Source organism: Apaloderma vittatum, unplaced genomic scaffold (assembly GCF_000703405.1).
Source record: "Apaloderma vittatum isolate BGI_N311 unplaced genomic scaffold, ASM70340v1 scaffold13503, whole genome shotgun sequence".
Lineage (NCBI taxonomy): Eukaryota > Metazoa > Chordata > Aves > Trogoniformes > Trogonidae > Apaloderma > Apaloderma vittatum.
This window is the reverse complement of record NW_009709869.1, coordinates 1-16,804: the sequence shown is the minus strand read 5'-3', so window position 1 is coordinate 16,804 and position 16,804 is coordinate 1. Positions and strand designations below refer to the sequence as shown.

At 38.2% G+C, this 16,804-nt stretch overlaps 1 protein-coding gene across 1 annotated transcript; it reads left to right on the top strand.

The window, feature by feature from the left end:
* Positions 1-2,474: 2,474 nt before the first annotated feature.
* Positions 2,475-9,867, top strand: GOLT1B (golgi transport 1B). Its single transcript, XM_009867095.1, has 4 exons — positions 2,475-2,565; positions 4,335-4,513; positions 7,427-7,508; positions 8,814-9,867. The coding sequence occupies exons 1-4, from the start codon at positions 2,482-2,484 to the stop codon at positions 8,850-8,852; spliced, it is 384 nt and encodes a 127-aa protein (XP_009865397.1). The 5' UTR covers positions 2,475-2,481; the 3' UTR covers positions 8,853-9,867.
* The last annotated feature ends 6,937 nt before the right edge of the window (positions 9,868-16,804 follow it).

Sequence of the window (16,804 nt, the reverse complement as noted above, 5' to 3'; positions counted from 1 at the left end):
TCTGAATTTTAAGTCTTAATATTTACTAAGCTGTTTTGATCCAGTGCTGTTTTGATCCTCTTGCACAGCTTGTGGGATTTCTGCAGAAACATTGAAACAGCATTGCTTCCTCCTCACAATAAATCTTAACTTTGCCACATGGTTAGAGTGTGTTTCTGCATTTCTAGGTATTGAAATGTATTTGAGTAACATGGGAAGGCTCTCCTGCTGCAGGAGAAAGCATTTTAAAATAGTTCACACCCTCTGTAAAAGTTCCTAGTTCATTGTTGCAAAGATTACGTACAAAATGTCAGTGTGGTTTTTGGTTTTTAGTTTGTTTTATTTTCCTAAGAATGCTAGTCAAACATATTTCCAAATTCTCACGTGACTAAAGTCAGTAATATCTTCTACTGAGATATTTGCAACAGAGAGTAATAGTCCTCTCTTACTCATCTGTTTTTCCAGCAGTAGATTGGGATGCTGAGGATAGTGCACCTTTATTGGGTTTGTTGTTTTTTTTTTCCTTGCTTTTCCCCTCTGCTAACCAAAAAATCTGTCAGCCTTCTGAAGTGAATCTGAATCTGTTGTAGGAGTGAGTGATTACAAACATATTTCAAGGGAATACAGGAGGAGTGTCAGGGAAGTAGTTGCAGCAGCTGCTGGGAGTTGGCCTCTGCCTTCTTGCTAGATCCATACTTTGTATCTGCTGGAGGAATGAATGCTTGCTGTCCATGACTGCATATTTATCTTGTTGGCAGCTGGTAATTCCTTTGGAGTCCTGCCTCCAAGTGTTTTCCTTCCAGAATACAGATTGTTTCTGCTCTTCTAAAGTAAAGAGTACTAGAGAAAAGGGCAGATGCAATTGTTGCATTGCCTTTAGTCAGCAGATTCATTGAAAAAAGTGGTTTGCAATTCCATTTTTCATTGTAAACAGGTATTGAGAATGTCTGCAGTAAAACAGTTGTAGCAGGTTACTTAGTTTTAGTTCTGGGTGGTTACAATGCTAATTGCAAAAGTTTGAGGTGGCAGGAGATACTGCAGAACTAATTTAACACCGTGTGGTCTGCAACCTTGCTGAAAGATGAGCCCTTACAGAAGTTAGGAAGGTTGAATGTTGCTCTAAAAAATCTCTTTGCACTAAACTGTTTTTAACTGGTTTTTTTCAATAACTAAGTGGAAATTTTGAAATAGGCAGAATGATACTCCTTTACTGCTGAGGTCTTCAAGCAAAAGTGAACTTTCTGCTGGCTAACAGTAGCAGTGAAGAGTGTGATCGTGTGGGTCGTGTTTTTTTTGTTTCATGGTGGACTATATCAAATTACTGGGACCTTGGGGAAAAAAAATACCCAACATGGGCTGCCAGCCTGTCTATAATATTGCAGCTGGTTTTGCTAGCTGTTTTTATGTATCCTCTAAGTTTCTTAAGTTCATCGGTGACAGGGATAGAAATAATGTAAGGGTGAGTACACAGATAAAGGCAAATATTTTTGCCACCATGTTGCTGCAGTTCCTGTTACTTCTCTTCCATTCGATCTGTGTGAGAGTCAAAGGAAGGCCTTAGAGGTTTAATTATAACAGTGGGAGATATTTCTAAGTATAGTTTTCAAGATACCTTAAAGGCGATTGTCAGATGGTATCTTTAATCATAGCTTGACATTTCTAGCCCAGTTTCTCAGACAAACCTTCTGTCTTACTCTTGCCTTCCCAGTATTTCCTGAGCAACCTTTAGAGACAGGTGGAATTCAGAGGTGTTCGGTACCTGCTAGTTCTGTGAAAACTGGCTGCTGACTGGAGACCCAAGCTAGTGCTTAGGAGTTGCCAGTGCCTGTGTAACTTAAAAGGATCATACAGCATTAATCTGAATTGCATTCAGTCTAGAAGTTGGGGAAGTGAGACTGCTCTGCAAGGTTATGGGAGCTGGACCATGAAGCCTCAGGAGGATAGAATGGACCAGGCTACTTAGGTGACTGCGGTAAACATAACAAGATAAGAGTTGCAACTGGAAAACTAAGTTTGACTATCTGTTCACAAAGCAATCCTTTTCTCCATACTAGCCATAAAACAAAAGGGATGTCTTTGCTATACATATATCTGCATGCGTGCTTTTTTTGTTGCATTCAATGTCAGTATATAGTTCCAAATATGTACTTCTTTGGTAAGCAGCTGTTATTGAAGTAATTGGTGTCTGCAAGACTTAATATGTTTGTACACTCAGGAAGATTTTTTTTGTGGTGATCGTAAAATAGGCTGAGTTTTTCTATAAGTTTCAGACATCTATAGGTTGGACATAGCTGTTATTGAAGTAATTGGTGTCTGCAAGACTTAATATGTTTGTACACTCAGGAAGATTTTTTTTGTGATCGTAAAATAGGCTGAGTTTTTCTATACGTTTCAGACATCTGTATGTTGGACATTATATGTTTCTCACCATTTTTATGCCTAAGTTTCTCCTGATACCATGTTTTGTTACATGCCTAAATTTATTTCTTCTCAGAGATTGGAATGGGACTAACGGGCTTTGGAGTGTTTTTCCTTTTCTTTGGAATGATACTCTTCTTCGACAAAGCTCTTTTGGCTATTGGAAATGTAAGTGTTTCCTGTTTAGTCTTATGTTCTGCACTGCTTAGAATTAAGTATATGATGTATTAAAAATAAGCTAAAAATAGAACAATATGTTATCATTTTGAAACTGGATCACAAAAAGTACTGTGGCAATTTAGAATAAAGAGTTATGCTCAGTGATATGAGTGAATATTTTTTTCTGATTAAAGTTAGAACAACTCATGTGAATCTAAATATCGTACCTCCAGGTCAGGCCTATAGTATGTTGGTCAGACAAGAAGCAGCTTGTTCCACAGCTGTTAGGCTTCTGTAAATACAATTTTTAGATTGGCTGTAATTACTAACACTTTCTTGTGATCTTGTAAGATAACCATCAAATTTAAGTACATATTTGGATAAGAATAGTGAAGTGTTCTGTACATGCTAGCAAATGTAGCTTTGCTGTGCTTTATGAGGACAGACGTATTAATTGGTGATAATCTGGATTTAGAAGAGCCAGTAGCCCTTCATAGTAGAGAGTGCCTTAATTTTTTACCAAATCAAAGTGTGTACTTAAAGCAGCATAGAAAATAAATCCCAGTTCTGGTACACAAAAGTCCCACTCTAGAGCAAATATAAAATTATGGGGTGTTTTCTGAATGTGATAATCTCTGTGCCTCTGCTGTTCTTAGATTTGCCAGCCAGCCAGCCAAGAGCACAGCCTGGTAGAGGTTCGCATCCTCTTTTGCTGATGCCTGAAAATCTGTGGTCAAAACTGATCGGTTTTGTTCTGTGGCAGCAGAGCCAAATACTGAGATTCACTGAATGGAAATATGAAAACATGTATTTCTATTTGGGTACATTAGGTGAAGCTTTGTTCTGAACCGTTTTTAAAGTGTGTAGTGGAAGAGTAAAAAATAATGCTTATTTTTTCTTTTCCTCATGTAAGATGGAAATAAGAGATCAAATTATATAGGTAGGAAGAGACAATAACAGGCTATGTGGTAACTAAAGATAATGCAACAGAAGTTACTGTGATACAGAAAAGTTTTTTTTAAAACAAAGTTGTATCAGAAAGGGGAAAGGGTGCTAAATGGTTTAATAAATAACATTAAAAAAGTTAGATTTCACTCAAGATTATAAATGACATTTGAGATACTGTCCCCTTCTCAGCAAAAATGTTGCCCAGACGTATGCTCACAAGCTGAAATAATTAAAAGTTCTGTTGCTAAAAGACATTACAAGTAATTCTTAAATAGTCAGGACTAGTGTGATGCTGTTTATACTGGATCTAGTAAACAGTAAAGAGACTATACACAGTTTAAAAAAAAAAAAAAAAAGGATGTTCTTTGAGTGCTTTCCTTTTTTTGGCTTTACACTTTTCAGTAGATCAGTACAAGCCATTAAAGACATCCATGGAATAGAACAGAGGTGCTTTTTTAACATGGCTGTTGTCAGTTCTTTAGGAACCTTTGGTGTCAGTGGAACCAAGACGCAACACTGCATGTGGATAATGATTGTACTTACGTTACAGGATGGATGTTACAGTTGTCACCAGGTCTCCAGGTCTTTTGACATGATTGTGTTTGTCAGATTCCACAAAAGTAGAGTGTAGTTTTTAAGCAATTGGGAGAAGAGTTTTGAATGCTAGCTACAAATGCTTTAAGATGGACTTCAGGAAAGAAAATCACTGGTAAATTCCTTCTCACCAGTTCTGGTATTAAAGTTGTGCAAGACATGGAATCTAATTTTGTAGAGAGTATATGTTTACAACCTAAACTTGGATGTTTTTGTTTGATTTTTGTATTTTCTAGGTTTTATTTGTGGCTGGCTTGTCTTTTGTTATCGGTTTAGAAAGAACATTTAGATTCTTCTTTCAAAAACACAAAATGAAAGCAACGGGCTTTTTCCTGGGTGGTGTGCTCATAGTTCTCATTGGTTGGCCTTTAATAGGAATGATCCTTGAAATTTATGGGTTCTTCCTATTATTCAGGTAAGACTTGTTTTAAAATACCTTTCTCTATTGACATGTCTAGGAGTAAATCCATTCATTTAGTTTTGCTGCATTACAGCTGACAAAGTGGCATCCTTTAAATGTTTGCTATTGATAGATTTTATATAAAGTTGTTGATTTACATTTGCAAGAGGTGGAAAGGTGGTATTTTTTCAAGACTCAAATTCACTACTGTTTGCATATGACTTTTTTTAGTGTCTTTTATGTCTAACCAAAGAATTGTAAAGCTTCAGAATATCTAGGAGCCCAAATTGTTAGTGGTGCAGTTTTTAAAAATTTCCTCATTAAAAAAGTCAACTTAGATAATTTGTATTTTTTTAGTGGGGAGTTTATACTTTAACAGATGAGGCAAAATACTTGATTTCAAACATCCTACACTTGTAACCTTACCATTTGGTTACTATGCTAGCCCAGTGAAAAGATGCTTTCTGTCATGTTTCGTTACCCTCTGCCCTAGTATAGTCAGAACTGCTGATTTTTGGTTAGCTTTTACCTCGAGTTAAGGAAAATGGAAATTTGTTCTGTTTTTTCACAGCAATCTTGGTATGTGTAACCTTCACAATATGGCATTTAACTTCTTCATGAACGTAGTTGTGAAAGGAATTGGCTTGTTACAACCTGCATATACCTATATTTTGTCCTTTATTTTCAATGCTGAAGTTCCGTACTTAACTATAGAACAAAATACAAAACATGCTAATAGATAAGAAGGGAGATTTTTAGTTCTTCTTGGACTTCAGTTTATATTGTTTCATTAGTACTTATTAATCTAATAACAGACCCATAAAATATTTTTGAAATCTTCAGCTACTGGCCTAAATAATACTGTTCCTACTAATCAAAATCAAACCACTATTCTCATGATGCTCTTTTTCTTTCTGCTCAGGAAAATTATATGTTAATCTTGTAATTAATTTAGATAAAATGTTTAAGTTTTTTTAAAAAAAAATCTTCGCTTGGGTCCTACTGAAGACAGATTTCTAAAAATTAATTTTGCCCTTTAAATATAGGGTTCTTATTGTTCTGCTCTGTTGCTCTGAACTCTTATCACTGCAAGTGTTTTGGAAATCATGGTATTTCACTGAATACATTGTCACTTCTTGCATGAAGCACTTGGGTTTAATCAGGCCGTACAAAGAAAGTACTGTGTGTTTCCAACCAGACATGCTTCTTTTTAAAAGTTCTTGAACACATTATAAATTATTATTTCTAAGCAAGGATAGTTAAGGATTACCTGTTGGTGCTGGCCAGGGGTTAGCAGGGTAAAATAATGCTGAAGTGATCATAGGTTGGTGGTTATCCTCAGGTCATTAGAACTCTTCCCTTGCTAGAAGAGTATCAACAAGAGATAGGCGATTCCCTCCTGAACAAGTTAAAAATAGAGCCTTCCCTCTAGCATCATATTATACAATTCCTCATAATCCCTCTGTTTGTTTGCATAACAGAAACCTTCCCTGGTTGTCAGTGGTCTCTGAAGTGCATAATTTTCTTAAGCCCAAGAATACCAGACCAATTTATGCTCCTTTGGATTTGTTAGGGCAGTATGTTATGAGAACAGGCATTTCTGTGTATCCTAATGGTCCTAGTCATGTGGATTACTACGACTTTTATGTGGAAAACCTCTCTAGTTGTCAAGAGCAATTTAGCAGTTTTAGTAACTTCAACTCAGACTGAGAGAATGCAAATGTAAACTACTGTATTATACTTTTTTTGGTCTTTTGATTTTTTTTATTTTTTTTTTTTAGGCCACTGAAGCAGTTCCACTAGGTATTCACATCCCTCTAGAATTTTTACCTGTAGGTTGTTGTGTTGTGTATCTTTATTACCTTTACACAGTCACCTTACGTGAGCTTTGTAACAGCAATTGCAGAGTCCCGGATGCCCACAAAGCAATGATTAGATACTGGTGACCAAGAACACTTAAATGACAGGATTGCAAAGATTTCCTCCTTCTTTTTTTTTTTTTTTTTTTTTAAGATGCATCTGACTGAAGTGAGAGACACAATTATTGTTTTACTCTCATTTAACTCTAGAATGTCTTCCTCTTCTCATCTTTACCAGACCACTGAAATGATCTGGTCTTAAAAAAAAGAAAATCTCCAGGAAAAATTTGGTGGTATCAATATTACCCAGAAAATAGTTCTTAGCAGTGTAGTGAACAGGATAATGTGTTGTGAAACTTCAGTGTTTCACTGTGGCTGAGGTCTCATTGCAGGTTAATTCTTCCTCTGCGCAGGAGAATATATACCTCAACGAGATGTAACTTGGAATTTCACTGTTAGCTGAATTGCTGCAGTTGACTGCAAACAGAGATACTTCCACAGAAAATTTATTTCCTGATGCAGAGATGAAGTGGGCAGTGCAGGGGGCTGCACCATAAAAGCTGTGCTAGGCAACATCCCCTGGCTCGTGGTTGAAATATCTGACTTCACGTAACTTTGTGAAATAAGTGAATACACCACTCTGTCATGCTTCATTTTCTTCAATTAAAGAGTGCCATACATGGTTTCAAAGAGGATTACCTGGAATTGACTTTGGCTGGTTTACATTGGGTATTTCGTATCATGTAACAAGAAATTATCCTAAGAAATGTATGGTAATTTTGAGAAATCAGTTGGGAGCATCAGTTTTGTTGCTTAAGTTGGATATTCTTTCTTGATTGGTTTTTGAAGAGTTGACTGAGGGTCGCCAGCCACGAAGAAAATTAAGTCCATTTAAAAATAAGGTGGTTTTCTGCTTTCTCTGATAAATGTATGTTTATGTGTTCAGTAAAATTAATGTGCTGCTAGCAAGCTACAAGGTTTCATGTTTAAAAACGCTTCTGTATCTTCATTTTATGGCAATAAGTTTATTATAATAATCTAATACAATCTTCTGATATCTTACATAAAGAGGGTTCTTTCCTGTGGTGGTTGGCTTTATTAGAAGAGTTCCAGTTCTTGGATATCTCTTGAATTTACCTGGTATAAGCTCGGTAAGTGTTTGGTACTTCATGCAAAATATGAAGCTTGTACTGTTTTTTATTTCGTTGTTACAGCAGTAGCAGAAATGCATTAGCAAAAGCAAATTTAACTTCAGAGCAGTGACTTTGAGTGTGTTCCTGTTTAGTTCTTGCACCATACAGATCGCCTTCATTCCCAGTGAGAGATTCCTAGGTATAAAAGGAGCAAAGGGACACCTTTGCGGAAGCCGCCTCCACTTATACATTGCGAAGTGGAAAGGGCCCTGGATTGTGATTTGGCCATTGTTCGAAGCCTCTTCTCCTGGCTTCATGATGAGGAAGACACTGTTCTTCTTTGTGTAGTATTTGGATATGTTTACAGAAAGTGGTCTTTAAAAGCAAACAGTTTAGTTGTGTGTTACGTCACAGCTTGAATGGGAAATCCAGAAAGCCTCATGATGCGAAATCATTCATCAGATATGTTTATTACGGTCTGCTGCATGAGACTACGTCTTGCTAAGACTCGTGTATTTTTTCAAATGCAGTTTTCTATTATTTTTCAAACAAATAGCCAGGGATTTGAAGACAATTAACAGGTGCCAGAACAATGGTGATCTAGGGTGTTTCAGTCAACTACTTTTACTGTGCTAATTTCTGAATGTATTTTAACACAAGTATTTTTAATCCTAGTTTTAAAAGCAACAGTTTTAATAGCTACTGCTAAAAAAATTAGCAGGGGATACAACTTAGATGCATACAGGCTGTTTTTTAAAAATTAGTGCTCAAGATCATCTGTTCTGATCTTACAGTTAGGCCAAGTTCTGGCTCATAATTCACGATCAATTGAATGTTTCATTTGTCAATTGATCTTACTTAGTCATATTTAATTTGATCATAATGGGGTTAAATCTTATTTTTAAAAGATAATTGTTAATGTTTTATTCAAAGCCTACGTAGGCTCAGAAGAGAATCCACAGTAATGGTCAGTTGAAATATCTACTTGGTCTACTAATGCATGTGTGGCTGATACTGTATTGTTTTGTTTTAATCATTAAGCTAGCAATGTTATCTGCATTCTTCTATTTCCTTTTTCATTCTGTTGCATCTTCATGTTGCACTGTTAATGTCTATATGAGAAAAACATGTCATGCAGAAATACGATTGCGATGTAAGATTTTTTTTTATTTTCACAAACTTAAATCATGAGACTTTGGTGAGTACTATTTGACTCGCATTTTCAGTCGCATACTAACTGTGCAAGTGGCATATAATATTTGAGAGTAACACTGTGCATAAATGTCATGCAGCTTAAAACCTTTTTATCTCCTTTTTCTACAGCTCGTAGATAAAGTTGGAGAAAGCAACAACATGGTATAATGACAAAAGGGGAGAAGACTGATTCTGAACTTACTGTATTATTTATAAAATCCTTTTGAAGAATACTCAGCACAAAGATTAAGTTGTGTACAAAGGAAAAGCTTGTTACATTCTTTACATAACAGTTTAATTTAAAATGTATAATCAACAATATACATTAGAAAAGAAGCTCAGCAAGCATGCTTCTAGGAAAGTAACTCCAGAGTTCAGGAAGAAAACTGAAGAGGTGAAAGTCATGGAACAACCCATGTTACAACTGTTCAAGACTATTTTTGTTGGTTTTGGAAAACACGCTAGAGGCAGTGAACCCTTGTGGAATTAAAGGTGCCTGTACTTCACCTCTTTATTTTGAAGGTGCAGTAGAGCAAACAGGCCTATGTTTTTAAGCGTGACCCAAACTTGTCCAACCCTCTGCTTTCTATCCTCAGAGTGCAAAAAAAACAAACAGAAAACTTCTTGTGTAACAAGAGATGCATCTTTGCATGAAGATTAAGATGACTATTCATCTTTACATGTATAATGACAGCAAAAAATAAAGGAAACCCTATATGATTCTGTTGTAAACATTTTTGTAAATATGTGGCTGAAATAAAACATTGTTATCTTAATGTTTCAAAGCCAAATGTAAGTTGATTGTATTTGCCTTTCGTTTCGGAATATGCAAAAGGTCAATCTTTAATAACTTCAGTCTTAAATGTTGGTTCTGAACACGTAGACCTCAACAGGGGACTCTGCAAACTGACTTGCACTCCCTCCAGTTTGTTCTCCTTGAGTCATGTTACACCTACATCCAGATGAGAATGTAGCCTCTTGTCACTAACATAAAAACCCTGTGAAATTTGCTAAGTTAAAAAAAAAAAAAAGGCATTTGGTTAAGGTGCTGATGTGAATGTTGTGAAATGTATCTTATCAAAATTTGAACCTTTGTTTTTAAATAGTTTGAAGCTAAGGTTTCTTTGTTTATTCTGGAACTACAAATTGACTTTTATTTTTTACAGTAGTAAAACAAAAACTTTAAGTTCTGTGTATGTGAGTCTCTGGGGAGAAAAGTCAGCTAATGGGGCTAACTAAAGATCAAGTGCCAATCTCCATATGTTTCGTAACTTGTTGCTTGAGTTATCTTCAAATAACTTAAGACTTCTATCAGTCCTGGCAACAACTTTGCTTTTACAGAGATTCTCAGCTAACCTGGAGTAAATATCCTTTACTAATGCAAGGGTCACATTTCTGCTTCTATTGGAATGTTGAATGTGCAGTTTCAATAGATGTAGTTATGTAGTGTCCTCACCTAACAAAACATCATCATGAAGTTGTATTTGTGCAGGCTTTAGGGGTTTCTGTTGTATTTAACTTTCTTTTCCCTTAAATGTAATCCTAAAAAAAAATTACCAAAACGCAATGGTAGTATTTCAAGTAGCTATGTAGTCTTAAAGGTATAGTAACTGGGGTTTTTGTTTTCTTTATTACGCAGTTAAAATTGGTATTTTCCGAAATAACTTTTAAGTTAAGAGGAATGCTCATGTCCCAACACATGTACCATCATGTTGCTATGATGCTTATCTGTATAAGACATATTTTCATTGCAACTGTAGAAGTAGCCACGCTCTACTATTCCAAATGTTTAATTTGCTTTCTTAAACAGGCACAAAATGATTCAGTAAAAGAAAAAAGCCATTGTATTTACAATTAATAGCATCTGTAAAATCACTGGGTTTATTTTATAAATGACAAATGGCTATATTTGCCTGATGATGTGTTATAGTTTACAAATGGGACTAAATATGACTTGTGGCTTCTACCTCAAGAGATAAACCAATTTTAACTGCTCCCGTAAATCTGTTGTGTGTTAAAATGACTAGAGAATAACACTACAGCAGTTTAGCAAACTCATCTTGTTCGCTTTGGTGGAGCACTAGTCTGTCCTGTGGGAATCAAGTGCTGTTTAAAGCAGAACAGTGTTCCATTATTTACGTTAGGAGTCTACTACCTGAAGATTTTTGTTCTTGTCTTTTGAAAATTAATGTGAAGGGAAAGGTGGATTGCACCATGTGACTGTGGAGCTCTGACCTAAAGCAAATTGCTTGCTAAGCTGAAGTACCTCCATCAACAAGAAAGCTGATGGTGTCTTTCAGAGGTGATGAATGTGTTGCTGCATCTGATCTTTTAGCCCTCTGCAATGCCAGGATATCGGCAGTTCATCTTGCTTCTATTTAATTAATTGTTTTTCAATCAAAAGTCAATTTCTGTTAGATGTGAACTGTTGTGAAAAGCGTCTGAGGGAACAAAATTGTATGTTGAATTTAGCATAGTCTTTATCCCTCAAGGTAACGTTGTCTTTGAGACAGTTTTGCCAGGATAAATGTGGGTGGCAGCAAAGGCCAAAAACGACTTAGCCTTAAAGTGTTTCTGTTGCTGTAAAAATATCTCTAACAGAAACATGCTTGGAGGATTTTCCCTTTTAAATGTAATTTATAATTGCTGCTTTAAAAATTGTGAGGATGGATCTTGTTCTGAGCAAATGAATACTGTAAATATCCTTGTCATACCTTGAATAAATGGGTACCTTTTTCTATAATTTGTCTTTGTGTCTCTTTACACACACACACTTGAAGAAAGTTTTGACAAGTTTTCCAAAGGTTAGGGAGTGCGTGCTGTTACTGCTTGGCTATCTTACACTGTTATGACTTGTGTGGTAAATAATGTCTTTGATTAATCTTAAATGGGAAGGTCTCATCTTCTTCTTCCTATAAACTTTTTACATAAACGCTGTCCCTCATTATTCAGGTACCAGTTTCAAATACATCTCAACAAAACATGGGAATTAGAGTTACGTGGGAAATCAGTTTCTCGGTTAAACTATCTCATTCCCTTTCTGAGGAAATAACTGTGAAACGTTAGGGGAAAAAAAAAAAGGGCACACGTGTCTAGAACTTAGAGCAGGCTCTTAGTCCCAGTGCTTTCAGAACTCAAAGCATGAGTTCTCTATATCAGACAGTGGCCTGATAAGCAGGCTTATTATTCTGTGGTCGTTCTGTGAGCCTGCAGCTCACTGTTGAGGATGTTTACAATGGGAGTAGAACAGCAAAGCAGGGATTGGGGATTTAAATTTGTTGTCGAGGTGTTGTGTTGGTGCTACATGCTAGTTCGTGCTCTAAAAACTTACTTTGGCTAAAGTTCCAGCCTCTTAGCTTTTACCAAAGTTGGTACTATCCTAAGAATTCCAAAGAATTGGCACTTCTTAATTTAAAAGGAAAAAAAATCCCGGCTACATCTAGTTATATTTGTGAAATAGCAAGAGATATAATGTTAAACTGTGTGTCGCTCAGGGCCAGTTACTTGCAGTGAATAGTTGCCATTTATTAATAAGGAATGCTTTGCCTTTGTTATTACTCACAATATGGTACCACTGTAGAGTCTGTCAAAAACAATGTAAAGAAAAGTATCTTGTCTCTGCAGTAGATGTCAAGGGAAAGGTTTTATTGGATTATTTTAAAAGTTTTTTCCTTGCCAGATTTCAAGGTGCAGGCTCATCTACTTGTTGCCTTTCTGCTTCACTTGATTACTAGGCTGGAAAGTAGAGTCCATGTCCCTAAAGCAAATACAGTACATGTATCGTCCAGCTGTCACTGCCAACCCTGGCATTTCTGTGTATATTTCTCTGGCTGCTATGTCTTGGCTTGCCATGACAGCACTAGTGTGCCATTAGCAGACCAACTTAACCAGCAGAATTTGGCATTTGTTACCCATTTGTTCGACGTTTACTCCTCTAGTCTTGGCATATTAAATGATCTTTCAGAAGACTTGGATCTGATGCTTAGTCCAACAGATTCTGCAGGTGCTGTGATCCCTCACCATGCCTAATTTCAGCACAGTTACTGTATACTAAAGCATCCTCCTCAAATTTGTAACCATTTACAGAAATATGAAAGGACTGACATGGAGTAATTTGGTGTGAAATTCACTATCTAAAACTGTTACGACTGCTGATTTGGGATATTGTTCAAGATCTATTTACAGAAGTGCATTTATGTGTGGTTTTTTTACCCGTCATTAATACATCTAGTTCACCTGCCGAAGCAGGGGATGTCTGGAGGTGTACTTGCTGAAAAGCATGTGTGTTCCTCTATGCTTTCTGAAATAGTAGTACTACTTTGCTGGGGAGTGTAGTGGATCTGCTATAAAAATATGTAAGTTTGAAGTATGTTATTGCATATGGTGGTGAAAGCTCATGAAAGCACTACTGGGTTCCTAGCTGACCCACCACATACAAGAGGAATTTCTCCACTGAAGGGGAAACAGCGTGTAACCTACTCGTTTGGCACCAGAGTGCAGATCTCATTCAGATCCAGGAGCCGAGATGTTTACGACCGAGAACTGTTCTCCGGCACCATCAAACTGCCCGCGCAGCTGACCACGGCCAAAACGTAGGCGACCCACGTCTTTATCTTCCTTTCTTTATTTCCCTGGTGCTTCGCTCTGAACCGGCCCTTCTGCCACCGGGTGAGGCGGCGGCCATCCCTCGGACGGGCCGAGGCCACCAGGGGGAGCCAGGGGGAAGGGAAGGGCCCCGGGACTTTGAGGTGGGGGGGAATCCGCCGGCCCCTCGTTAGCACCGGGACGGAGCCAGCGCTGCGCAGGGTCACACCTGCGGAGCCGGGAAATGGACATCGAGTGGCGGCATCTCACGTGGGCGACGTTTATTGTCGGGTTTATTGTTGGGTTTATTGTCCTTTTTTTCAAGCTGACGGTCTGGAGTCCCTATAGCCAGTAGGTGGTACCCAAAAAAAAACCCCTGGAAAATTTCTGGGTGGTTGATTGTGTAGTTCTGGTGGGTTTTTAAGCTTAACTTTAATGCAGCCTGGGGAACCACAATGTGGCTTTAAAACACAAAGCGGATTTTGAGCTTTTTATGAGCCTCGGCCCCTCTCTCGGCTGGCAGGATTTGAAGCAATCAGGTTGTAATTTGGAGATTGGGTCAGTCATTAAATATTGATTTAGTTTTCATACTGAAATCAAGCAGTTCAGCAAAGAGGCTTCCAGGTGGCCTGACTGAGTGGCTTTTATCATTAAATATCTAACTTTGCATGTTCAAAGACAGGCAACTGTGGTGGCAAAGGGTCTAGAGGATGCATCTTATGAGGAGCGACTGAGGGAACTGGGGTTGTTTGGCCTGGAGAAGCAGCAGCTCTCTAGTTACCTGAAATGAGGTTGTAAGGAGCTGGGGATCAATCTCTTCTCCCATGTAACAAGCAATAGGACAGGATGAAATGGTCTCAAGTTGTATCAGGGGAGGTTTGGACTGGGTATTAGGAAACAATTTCTTCACTGAAAGGGTTGTCAAGCATTGGAACAGGCTGCCTGGTGGAGTCACTATCCCTGGAGGTATTTAAAAGATGTGTAGCTGTGGTGCTTAGGGACATGGTTTAGAGGTGGACCTGACAGTGCTGGGTTAATGGCTGGACTCAATGATCCTAAAGGTCTTTTCAAACCTAAATGATTCTGTGAACTTATGTGGAAAATTATCCTCAACTTTCTTACCCTCTTCCTCCCCCAAAAAAAGACAAGCCCACAACAGCACAAAATAGCAAGTGTTTCCCCTTTCTTTCCTGCCAGTTTTAAGTAGGCCTGAGTGGGGAAGAAAAGAAGCGACTTAGCAGTTATGAAATCATGGGAATTACCTTAGTTGGGGAAAATGACCTGAGCAAGGAATCGTGCTGCTTCCCTTAGAAGGCGAAAGAGTGGGTTTATTTTGACAAGAACTCAGGATCCACGCAGCCCAGGCACCAGTGCCTCTGATGGAGCCAGTCGAGGGGGGCTCTGCTACTGCCTCAGCCCCCTGAGCTACTCCCTCTGCCCCCAGTCCCACCTCCAGTGCGCCTGAACTCGTTTTTTAAATGCCTTTTGAAGGCGTAATTGATGCTTTACTTTCTGCAATGCGAAAGAAGCTGGCCCTGTTCGGGCAGGGCTGTGGGGCAGTGGGCAGGGCTGTGGGGCAGTGGCCTGACACCTTCTGGAAAGATGTTCTGGGGAGGGTCTGGCCCTGCCCCGCTGAGGTGAGGAGGTGGAAAACAGGAGTCTGGAAAGAAATGCTGGCAACAAACTCCATTCTTGGTTAATTGGCAGAAGGTCATGTTTTTCTTGCCTCTTAGGGCAGAAATAAGTGACACATTCAGAAAGCGCTTATTTAGGAAGAATGTGTGAAATGCTGTTTCCCTGAGTAGGTGGGAATGAAAGGGCAGGAGGCGTTGTGTTTATTCATCCTTGTACATGCAGGCTTTTTCCTTTTAGCCATTTTCTTCTCATTTTCCTGGTTGTAAGGTGCGCTGTGGCTAATTTCCCCTTTATCTTCTCTCACAACTCTTAGTTTTTTAGCTGGGTTTTTTTTTGAGAGTGCAATTATGCAGTCTACTTCTTTGTGAGGGTGCCAGCTTACACACTTCCCGCCCTTTAGCGTCCACAAGAATTGCTTCCGACTCCCATGCTTTTTATCTGTGTTTTTTTAAACCCAGATCACTCTATTAACACATTTTACAGCAGAGCCCACACACAGTGGAGTTGGCACGTCCAAGAAGGTGGAAAAATGGCACAAGGGTGGAAATAAGCACCGGGAGAAGGGGCTGTCACAAAAAGATCTGGCTCCTTTTAAAATAACATCCACTGAAACCTTGCATCTCCACTCAAACCTTCCATCGCACTCAAGCTCTTCTGTGAGGTGATGCGTGCCCGTGACTACATCTTTCTGTTTCTACAAAGAATCCTGTTTCTTCTCTGTTTCCAAAATGAGGACTAATAGTTGCAACCATATCTTTCTGCATATAAGGCTTATTATTTCAGCTTCTCCCATCATTCTGTTGTAGCCCCAAATGACAAGACTTTAAATGACCTGTCCTTCTCTGAAATAAAAGAATTTTTAAAAAATCTTACCCTAACATTTTTTACATTTATAAACACATATATATGTGTAATGTTTACATAACAGATTTTTCTTTCTTTTTTTTTCCCTATTAGGAAATTTCTACAGCACCAACCTGATTCTCATCCAGAGGTTTATCTTTCTCTCACTTTAAAAACTTTCCACAACTGTATCGCCATTTCTGAAAGGCAGCTGTATTGTCCTGCAATTATGTTCTTAAGTGTTCTGAAGAGTTTTAGTTTTGTGACTGAAATCAGTCACAGAACTTTCCTGAAGAGTATTTTAGATGAAAGTTTATGTTTCCTTATTTTAAATATTTATGCCAATTCACTTTCATGCAGATGCAGAAGCTAAGCGTGATTGTGTTTTAGTACAAAAGCTGGGTAGAAGCAAAATATTTCAAATGGATCAAAACATACTATTCTGGTCTTTTTGAAAAATATACATTTTGGGGATTAATTTTTTTTAACTAGCTTTGGAACACATTTCAGATGGGCTTATATTCCAAAAAGCTTTGAAATTTTTAAAATATCAAAGTCAAACAAAACAAATTTTGTCAAGATTGAATCAAAATTGCTTTCCCCATGTAAACTTTACAGTTTACATTCCATTCAGAAGGAAAAAAGTCTCAAAATCCCAGCTTTCTCTTAAATGGAAAGACTGGTTTCTACCCACCTTCACCCTATCCTTTTTATAGAACCTGTGGTTATAAGATAAAACCTTTGAAAGTTGTATTGGGTTGGCCTGGCCGGATTTCGGCGGGGGGGTACTGGGTTGGCTCAGCCGGATTTTGGTGGCGGGGGGGGGGGCACCTGTAGGGTGGCTTCTTCAAGAAGCTGCTAGAAGCTTCCCAAGTCTGATAGAGCCAGTGTCAGCTGGCTACAAAGAGGGACCTGCTGCTGGCCAAGGGGGAGCCTATCAGTAAAGTGATAGGAGAGGAATGCCTCTGTGATAACATATTTAAGAAACAGAGAGAAAGAACTGCCACAACAGCTGGCACAGAGATACAGGAGTGAGAATCTGTGAAGACACCAAGGTC